We start from the raw sequence: 10,925 nt of genomic DNA, 5'->3' as shown, positions 1-10,925 counted from the left end.
GATAGACCGAAACACAAGAAAATTTTAAGAAAGCTCTGATACCATGACAATTTCTTGGTCCGAATACTCTGGCCTTGAGATTTCTCTTTATTATATAAACTATGCCACTTAATACTATACATGGAAAGTCAATTATATACAACAAACGGTGCCTAACATTCCTCCATAATTCTCTTAATACGGTGCCTAATATTCTTCCTCGTTGATAGTATGGTCATAATGGCATTCGTAATAAGTGGGTATTCAATATCAAAGGCAAAGCTGCCAGTACTATTGAAAGATATTAAGCCCGTCTAGTTTCGAAGGGCTTTGAACAACAGTCTGGAGTTGATTGCATCGATACCTTCAGTCCTGTTATATAACTCTCTACTAAATGAATTATTCCTTTCCTGGCAGTTCAGTTTAATTGGAATATAAGGCAATTGGATGTCTACAATGCTTTCTTACATGGATTCTTGACCGAGGAGGTGTTCATGGAACAACATCAGGGATTTTGTGATACATGTTGCGCCTCCGGCCTGTCCAAAAATCATATAAGACGATATTTAAGTGGTTCAGTAAATTGCCTACATCCACTAGAGCCTTTTTTATAGAATTTATACGAGATTTATAAAAACTCTATAAATTCTCTTTCTCTCACTCATGTACTCACTTCCTCTGTAAATTCCCTCCACTGCCGCTTCCTGCACATTTAAGCTCTCCTATTTATAGGAGAGCATACCACTTACAGTGCAACAATCTGCTGCAGAAATTAAGGGGTTTGTGCCTAATAAAACAAAGCATCGAACAGTGCATGTGCAGCAGCTATACATCATTTGCATTCACACTTGGGTTGATTCAACAATCACCCCCTCCACCTAAGTGTGCCATATCAGACAGCTTGCAAACTGATTCATTCTTCAAATGAATGCACCTCTTCCTTTGACATGAGAGATTTCTGCTATCAAATGCATCTGCAGGTACGTCTTCAAATGGATGTCCAAATGCCTCTCCAAATGCATCTTCAAATGCATCAGCATCATCTACATCCATGGAGCTTGTAAGGGATTTTCTTCAGAGGAGATTTACAAGTGCCTTACTGCACAATCTCAACTCTCTAGGATTCTTCTTTCGCTCGAGTCCATGAGTTCGCACTCATGTATACCTTGAGCAAACTGAGTTTCGCTCGAGCCACACTGAGTGAACAATCTACCTGGTGCCTTTATAGCTTTCAAACCAAGCTCCATAATCTTACAATCACACCAATCTCCAACTTGGAGACTGGTTCTCAACATGTTAACCTCTATCTCCAGCATGATCCCTTATCATTTTTACAATTTTACAGTTCATGTCTTCAAGTTAGAAGACTAACTAAAGTGATGCATAACTTTAGTTAATCATGTACAGTGCCCTTAATCAACACATCTATATAGGGCAACACATCTCCCACTGCACTGGGAATCAATGGTCTCGTACGGACCTTGACACATATTAGAGAACCTGTTGCTGAGGTCTCCATCTCTGATCTGGGTGACTGACTCCTCATCCTGCTGCTAACATATCCTGTCTTCAGTCGATGTGCCCATCTTGTGTGTAGTTTCTGCTTACTTCAACTTGCATAATCTCCATTCTTGCAAGATTTTTCTTCTTATCGTAGTTCACTACCTTCATTCAGCAGGATATAGTTTAAAGTAGTAACCACCATGGAGGTCTGATCGTCTTGGCAGTCATGCAATCATCAACTTTAGGTGTAGATTTCCCTGGAACATCTGACGTTTTGTTCCCATCTCTCACACCTTTGCTTCATGTCATGGTCTAGAGAGATTTCTTCAGGTTTAGATGAGGAAAAGTAAAACTGAGTTCCTTTTACTTCCTCATCTAATTCACACGACCATTACCACGAGCCAAGACCAATTAATCATTCGTGACCTTCCACGCCTTTTTGAGAAAACACTACTGAATGACTGCTATCTTCAAGCTATCTTTAACAGCCTTGTGCACTGCAAGAAATGCAACGCTATGTATTTCTTCAGTCACCATATTCACAGCATCATTCTCAATTTTCTCCTGATTTTAGTAGTCTCTTGTGGCCTGTCTTGCCACAATTTTTAGTGAGTCATTTGTTGTCCAGATCTTGACTTGCCTCTATCCTTACTATCAACATTCAGGACCAACAACTCGAGATCTTGTCAGAGTCTCTTCTGCGCACATCCTCATCTAGGATAAGATCTCTTACATTAAGAAACTTCAATTTCGATTTCTTTTCAGAATTACTCATAATCATTCTCATGACCTGCCAACTTTTTGACCACAACGTCAAATAATATTGGGCAACAATAGTACCTTCTGCCTTTTCTAAAATTGAACTGTTTCTTCATCTGCATTTTGTTATTTGCAACTGGCTTTTTAAAGAAAGCCACAATGAGATCCGTTGCATTTCTCCTCTTAATAACATTATGCTCCATGAGTTGTATAACTGCAAAAAGTTTACTGATATAACAAGTTAATTAACATCGTCCAATGATTTGAAGTTTTCTCCTCAAATTTCACGATCCCAACTGGCTTAAATCAAGCCCAAACGAACTGAGTCCGGCAACATTAGACTCCAACTCGCTGACATCAAGCCCCAAAACTAATGAGTCTGGCACGACTCCAATTGGCTGAGATCAAGACCAAAACAAATGAGTCTGGCACGACTCCAACTAGTTGCGATCAAGCCCAAAAAAAATGATTCCGTCACGACTCCAACTGGCTGCGATCAAGCCCAAAACAAATGAGTCTGTCACGACTCCGACTGGCTGCGATCAAACCCACAACTGATCTGTAACTATGGACGGTTCAGATCGAAAGTACCAATGGCGAATCTCAACATTCCCACCATACCGATGAGTCTGGAATGATCCAAATAGTTTGTCAGCACTATTTGATCATCGCAATTGAACTCCAACTAGCGTAGATCTAGCCCAAAATGATCTGCAACTCGTGGACGGTTTAGATCGAATATACCGATGGCGAATCTCAACATTCCCACCGTACAGATAAGTCCAGAATGATCTAAATAGTTTGTTACCACTATTTGATCATAGCAATTGAACTCTAACTGGCGTAGATCTAGCCCAAAATGATCTGCAACACGTGGACGGTTCAGATCTAATGTACCGATGGCGAATCTCAACATTCCCATCGTACGGATGAGTCCGGAATGATCCAAATAGTTTGTCAGCACTATTTGATCATCGCAATTGAACTCCAACTAGCATAGATCTAGCCCAAAATGATCTACAACTCGTGGACGGTTCAGATCAAATGTACCGATGGCGAATCTCAACATTCCCACCGTACGGATGAGTCCAGAATGATCAAAATAGTTTGTCAACACTATTTGATCATCACAATGGAGCTCTAATTGGCGTAGATCTAGCCCAAAATGATCTGCAACACGTGGACGATTCAGATCGAATGTATCGATAGCGAATCTCAAAACATTCCCACTATACGGATGAGTCTGGAATGATCCAAATAGTTGGAAATTACTATTTGATCGTTGAAATCGGACTCTCAATGGCTTAGATCTAGCCCAACAAAGATCTAAAAAAATGGACGGTCCAGATCATCTGGCGCGTGAGACGCACGCGCGGCAGTGGCGTCTGTGGCGTGTGTGTTACATGCGCTGTTGTTGTTCGACGCGTGGGTGTGTGTCTGGCGCGTGAGGACACGCGCGGAACACCTCTAGGGCGCGTGAGGTGCGTGAGTGGCACGATTCTTCAACCTCTGGGGCGCGTGGAGGTGCGTGTTGGCTAGTGGGGGCACGTGGAGCGTGAGTGGCACTCGTCTTCAACCTCCAGATGCGCGTGGAGCGAGTGGATGTGCCAATCTTCTAGGGGCGCTTGTGGACTCCTCTGACCTCCGTTTTTTATTTCGTTTGCGGCAACGGATTCATCTCGATGTGAGGAACACCCTGGAGTTGTCAAAAATTGATTTTGACCAACTTGAATTTTCGGACAGCTTGAATCAGAGCTTTGATACCAATTGTTGCGCTTCCAACCTGTCCAAAAATTACACAAGATGATATTTAAGTGGTTCAGTAAATTGCCTACGTCCACTGGAACCCCTTTTATAGAATTTATACGAGATTTACAAAAACTCTATAAATTCTCTTTCTCTTACTCACGTACTCACTTCCTCTATAAGTTCCCCCCCACTGCCGCTTCCTGCACATTTAAGCTCTCCTATTTATAGGAGAGCAGGCCACTTATGGTGCATCAATCTGCTGCAGAAATTAAGGGGTGGATGCCTAATAAAACAAAGCACCGAACGGTGTATGTGCAGCAGCTATACATCATTTGCATTCACACTTGGGTTGATTCAACAATACAAACCATCCAGATTCCAGACATTGTGTGTAAGCGTTAAAAGGCTATCTATGGTTTTTAACAAGTGCCAAGGGCTTGGTTTCACTATCTCTCTGCAGCAGTGCTTGATCTCGGCTGTAAGAGCTCTCTTGTTGATAGTTCCTTCTTTACACCGGGTTCCTTACCTACAAATGAGATGACCCCTAGGCATTGAGCCCTATTCTTAAATCATAATGTACCTCCTACTTTACTCCGATCAATTTTGCATCCAGGAAACACATACAAATATTGCATCATGTCTCCTAGACGGAAATTATCCATTGGTTGGTTAGCAGGTGAGTTGAGTTGTCAAACTCGACACGTGTAGGGGGCCTAATAGAGGTAATCTTGTTTCCATGCTAAATAATTTAGATAATAGTTCTACAGTGGGAAAACTTACCTCAAGAAACAGTCTCCTTGCTACATTAACTCCATATAATTGAGACTTTCACAAAGAAAGCACCATATGGACTCCTCCATATCGTTTGGATTCCATGCAATATCTAACCTGAAGTGCTATGCCCCTTCTTCAAACCCTATGGAGGAGACACCCACTTCGATCTCCACACAACATTTTGAGCAATGTGTTTTATTTTACTTCTTGTCATGGGAAAAGAAGAAATGAGTGAATTAGAAAAAAAATTGAGTAGAGTTTTCTGCTTTGTTCTAAATATGAGGGCTTTTTATGTTCAAAATTCTGCTCGTCTTTCCTTTATCAAAATTTTCTCACCGAGCAAACAAAAGCACAAAGAAAATGGAACCAGCGAAGACTTAATTCCTATCAAGGGAGTATAATGACGCCCCCTTTGCCAAATTTCTGACATCAAACATGAACAATTTAATATTCCTTGGGTCATATCCAAATAACAACGACGTATTACCAAGAATCCAATGTAAGTTATAACCTACCTGTGTTTCGACGAGGATCTAACTCAATTGCCAAGTCAAATACCATTAAAGAACCCAAAGCATCACCCCTGACAACAACAAACAGCCCAAACTATAGAGAAACTACTCACGAAAATGTGTATAATAAGAAGGAAGTGAGAACTAATATACCTGCCGAAAGAGTGGCATTTCACATCGACAGCGACTATGGCTTCACGAGCATTGCTGCTAAGGAAGGAAATATGGCTTCAAAATCGTTGTTTCTGAAGGAAGAAACAATTTTCCGGACAGTGATGGCGGTGGGGTATGGTGGCAGTGAATTCTTGAAGGGATACATAGAGGTGGAGTTAGGTGGCTTTTGAATGGAAACGGAAGTGAGGTTAGAAAGGGAGAGAAGTGCGAAGCATGGAAATACTGAAATGACGGGTTTTAAGGATGTGGGTAACGGCCATGAATGGAAAAGAGGTAACCTTGACATGGGAAACCAGGGAGTATGGGTAATAACTGAGACCAGCTGCGAGAGTGAGAGAGAATTGACCAGAAGGCACCAAAGAGAAACTAATTTATTGTCAAGATTCTAGTTAAAGAATATTGAACAGTTTCTTTCATTTTTTCTTTAGTGAATGTGAATACATGTTAGAGACAATAGGAATATAATTTCTTTGAGAAAAACTTCACACAGGTTACTCCGTTTTTTTCCAAATAATAGAGTCCAAGTAAAACATGCCACGCAGACTACACACCCACACTGTTGTGTGATGCGATTAAGAGGAAAAAACAATTTCCAGCCTCTTCATCCCCCTCTCTGAAAACATTTCTTCTTCCCCTGATTAACTCCTGCGCCTTCCCCCCCCCCCCCCCCAGGGGAAACATTTTCTTCCCCACGATTCTCTACGTCTCTCTCTCTCTCTCTCTCTCTGAAACCAAAACGGGTCCATATGAAAGCTGACAAGGCCTCGACATGCATTGGGCATCTTGGATATTCACTATTTTTAGTGTATATGGCTCTAACTACCGCTATTGCGGGCGCATCGAACACAAACCTCTAAGTTGGTTAGACCGTTATGCGCTTTTAAATTAGGGAAGAAGAGAACCAAAGGCATAAAAAGTGGGGTGCTATTTGATCGAGAAAGAAGAGCTGGTAATGGTGGAGGTGGGGTGGAGTTGGAGAAGAGGGCTTGATGCTCTCCTTGGAGATAACTTGGATTAGTAAAGCTTTCATTTTCTCGAGTGTTGGCATTTGCATAGTAATCTTAAGAATAGGCTATTTGACTAAGCAGTATTTGGTAGAGTAGAATTGTCTTGCATTGCATCCTCCAAAAACCCATAACAAAAAACAGAGCATATAATCTCAACTCAGAGGATGTGAAGAACTGAAATGTGATTTGAGTTTTGAAAACAGAGCATATAATCTACCATTCTCTACCCAGAAAGAGGTTGATAAAGAAGAAGGAATGGGCAGTCAGATTGATAGCGTGGTAGGTCTGGAAGGCATCTACCGTGATGGTCTATGTGACTACGTTGGGGTACGCCAGAAGAGGTGCACTGGTCTAGTTTGGATCTCCTTCACTGGCGTGCGGCGTGGTGGGTGCATTTTCTTTCGAATGGATTTTTGATAAAAACAAGCAAAGGGTTTCTGTTCTAAGTGGGATTTCTGTAATCTGTCCCAAATGCCCTTGCTATGGTGCGACCAGATTTAGGCTTAGATGATGTGCATGCTGAGGTGTCATTTTATCATTGGTCACCGATAAACCCCTTCTATAGGATGGACTTGTCCAAAGAGGAACTCAAATTCTTTACTACCGTCTAACTCAAATGAAATTCGTATGGAGCATGATTCAATGGTGCTTCTTTAATATATATATATATATATATATATTTTATGTATATGTAGTTGGCATAGAGTGGAAGCACCAACTAAAATCATATTGATATAATCGAAATGAGTTTTATATAAACAAAATTGCGTGCTAATTTACGTATCAAAACTTATTTATTTATATTCAAAATTTAAATTAGTACTGTTTTCAATAAAATTTATTTTTTGACTAATCATATTATATTGATATATATATTAGTAAATAGTTATACTTATAATTAGAATTTTTAAATCTAAAGGATAATGATTTGTACATATTCTAAAGGTAAACCCTATCATAAAAAGTGTTAAAAAAAGCTATTCTTATTTACTTTTTTAACAAAAAAACTTGTATAAAATGTCAAGATTCTAATAATTTGATATGAGCTAGTTTTTAAGATCATTAACCAAGGTCAGATTGATCTCATTGGAGTTGGTGCAAAACGTGGTACGAAAAATTGTGATTTGAACAATATTTATATTTTATATTTTCTTCATAAGTGATGTCTTTTTTTAATAAAATTATAGATATTTATTTATTTGCTTATTTAATAAATCTAGTACAAGGATAGTTTGGATGTCTTTGCACCGAAAATGGTTTCAATGTTTTACAAAATCAATATATGTGGAAATGTCTTCTTTAATATTGATTGATGCAGCCCAAAGAACAAGTTCGTGGGCCCATATATTTGGGATTAGGTGATATTTTAATGGGCCTCCAATTAAAGTTTGCCAGCATATGCCGTGATGTATTGTGCTCTATTCAAATGGGTGGAGGCTCCCATCTCCTCATAAATGACTGACCAAAGCTAATTAATTTGACATTTCATGACGTTCTATAGTGCTAAAGAAAACGAATGGAATCAACTTCTCTTCAATTTTCCATCTGAATTACATGGTATGGAGAGAAGACCCTACAACATTTAATTCTAATTCTTATTTTTAAAATTTAACGACTTTCTTTCTCCTTAACCCAACAAAAGTAACGACAAAAGATAGCAATTTTTAATTACTTGTTTGCTTTCCTTCAACCAGCAATTTGATTGCTAACCTATCGGAGAGAGTTGAAAATACACCTCAAGTTGATATATCATCAACTACTCTTTCAAATCCAGGTGGTTTGATTGGATTCGGAAAGCGTTTAATCTCATTTCATTATTACAATTTTATAAAATTATTTTACAAAATATAATAAATAATTTAACTTTTTCAAATTTCAAAATAATAATAATAAAAAAAATATTATAATAATATTTTATTCAACTTTCATCTTTTATCTAAAACTTTCTCATCTCATCTCATCTTTAAATCTAAATCAATCTGCCATTCAAAATTTGAAGTATTCATTTATGTACAAGATTGGAATATGGGCGAGCGGGTTGCTCTTATTATTGGAAACTCTCGAAATATGAATAGAAAAAATCTACTTGCAAGTATAATTGTGTACTAATATATATATCAATCTAATTTGATTGGTCAAAAGTAGATTTGATTAAAAACAATGTTAATTTAAATTTTGAATATGAATGAATCAGTATTAATATACAGATTAATATGCAATTATGCTTGTACGTAGCAAAACTCATATGAATAATATGGTATTCTTACCCTAACATCCTGACATGGTATACCAATATCATCTTATTACATGTTTGTACTGGGTGAAGCCTAATATTGGATCATGCCAGAGGGCATAAATCAGTTAGATAAAATGATTTTTTCTTTGATAAATTAACAAAAATTGAAAAAAAAAAAAGAAAAAAAAAAAAAAGCTTTGCAATTTGCTCAAATGGTTTACATTGTCATGCAAACAAAACATTTTCCAATAATTATTCTTGGTTGGAACCTCCTCCACTTGCCAAATGGATGATAGAACAGCTGGATCCTTCGGGGAACAACTTGTGTATGTAGCTGAGCCTGGGCCCTGAGCTAAAGCTGTCCTGTTCAAGTCGAGACGCCGAATGACTTCATACCACCACGCACGGTCTAAGCCATTTTCTACGAAACTTGCTGCCACCATTTGGGAATAAATTAACTCATACTCCGTGTAGTCCAACTTCAACTATGGATAGTAATGGTCAAATCCAATACAAACACGATCACTTTTTCCCGAATTCGATGTCTGACATCTGGTTCATGCTAACACTTTTGCTAATTCTATTCAGCGCGTCTAAATCTTGACCAAGACTTACAATAGTTTAAAAGCTTTCGTGTATATATACAATCAATGTATACAAATATCACAAGCAGATCAGAATTAGGACCCAGAAACCCAAAACTCAAAGACCCTACTGGTTTTGGTTCTCAGTTCTCAGGATTTTTGTGTCAAATTCAATGGGCAGAGGGATGGACATAGAGATGTTGCCAATAGACTGTGTGTCCACAATTCTGTCGAACACCTCTCCATCAGACGCATGCAGATCTTCAATAGTGTCATCCACCTTTCGTTCTGCGGCAGAGTCCGATGTTGTGTGGAAGAGGTTTTTGCCGGCTGAGTATAGGGATGTTGTCTCGAGGTTGGTCACTCCTTTGACGTTTTCTGCAATGAAGGAGCTTTTTCTTCTTCTCTGCAATCCGGTTCTCATAGACGGTGGCAAAAAGGTACGATTTGGAATGATTTCCGTCTAAAAATCTTCTCCCTTCTCATGGATTAAAGATCTCCCTCTCTACCTGTTGTATATACATCTCTTATATACACATCTGACATCCCTGTTTGTTCTATGTTCCACATAATGCAGAGCTTTAAGCTAGACAAATCATCTGGCAAAATATCCTATATGCTGTCTGCAAGAGAAATTTCCATAACAGGGAGCGATGAACCCATGTGTTGGAGCTGGAGATCTGTCCCAGAATCAAGGTTTCTCTTCTCTTAAAATCACCTTTAGGATTTGATAATATTAGCATCATGAGGACAAAAACTAAGCATCCAGAAGTACTCATGTTTTTTTTTTTCATCAGGTTCTCGGAAGTGGCTGAGCTCAGAACAACAAGCTGGTTAGAAATTCATGGAAAAATCAGAACTCAAAGTCTGTCACCAAACACAACATATGGTGCTTATCTTGTATTGCAAACCTGTGATCGTGCATATGGGCTGGATTCAATACCATCTGAAATATCAGTCTCAGTTGGGAACAGGCTATTCAATGGCACAGCATATCTAACTCGTGGGGATCAGAAGAAACAGCAAATGGAGTGCCTATTTTATAAGAACCGCATCGAAATTTTGGGAAAGAGAGTAGGAGAAGGAGACGGACGAGTCCCATGTAAAAGAGAGGATGGATGGATGGAGATAGAGCTGGGCGAGTTCTTTAGTAGTGATGCTTCAGAGGAGGTGAATATGAGTTTGATGGAGCTTAAGGGACATCAATTGAAAGGAGGACTTGTCATTGAAGGAATTGAATTAAGGCCTAAAGAGTATTGAAAGATTGTTAATTTGCTTTGAAGTGAGGGAGATAAAATAGAAAAGTACAAAGGGTATAGGTACAAATTAGGTGTTTCAATTGATTTTTTTATTTATTTTTATTTTTTGTCCCCTTTATTGATAGAGAGTGGGAATTATGTAGAAAAAGGAAATTCTGTTCAGTGTGCACATTTTATACAAGAAGACAAAGGACTATTCCTTTTGGAATACAAGACAGGAGGAAGGAAACTCATGTGCTAATAATTTATTCTGCTTACACAAAGCCACTTGAATTGAGTTCAAGTAAGTTATCCTAAAGTTTTGAATAGAGTTCCAACTTATGTTTGTGGTCCTCAATCCTCATCTTTCCATCCTCTCTTTCTCAAATTATAGCTCTCATTTTTCATTG

General features: G+C 38.7%; 1 protein-coding gene across 1 annotated transcript; it reads left to right on the top strand.

Moving 5' to 3' along the window:
* The first annotated feature begins 9,188 nt into the window (after positions 1-9,188).
* LOC122314885 (F-box protein PP2-B13-like) lies at positions 9,189-10,873 on the top strand. Its single transcript, XM_043130519.1, has 3 exons — positions 9,189-9,717; positions 9,855-9,973; positions 10,075-10,873. The coding sequence occupies exons 1-3, from the start codon at positions 9,451-9,453 to the stop codon at positions 10,535-10,537; spliced, it is 849 nt and encodes a 282-aa protein (XP_042986453.1). The 5' UTR covers positions 9,189-9,450; the 3' UTR covers positions 10,538-10,873.
* Positions 10,874-10,925: the final 52 nt, after the last annotated feature.

This window comes from Carya illinoinensis, chromosome 7 (assembly GCF_018687715.1).
Source record: "Carya illinoinensis cultivar Pawnee chromosome 7, C.illinoinensisPawnee_v1, whole genome shotgun sequence".
NCBI lineage: Eukaryota > Viridiplantae > Streptophyta > Magnoliopsida > Fagales > Juglandaceae > Carya > Carya illinoinensis.
The sequence above is the reverse complement of the archived record's forward strand: the minus strand, read 5'-3'. Positions and strand labels throughout refer to the sequence as shown.

Coding starts and splice junctions, on each gene's coding strand:
- LOC122314885 (XM_043130519.1), top strand. CDS start 9,451: ATGGGCAGAGGGATGGACATAGAGATGTTGCCAATAGACTGTGTGTCC. Junction 9,718..9,854: donor TCATAGACGGTGGCAAAAAG/GTACGATTTGGA, acceptor CACATAATGCAG/AGCTTTAAGCTAGACAAATC. Junction 9,974..10,074: donor AGATCTGTCCCAGAATCAAG/GTTTCTCTTCTC, acceptor TTTTTTCATCAG/GTTCTCGGAAGTGGCTGAGC.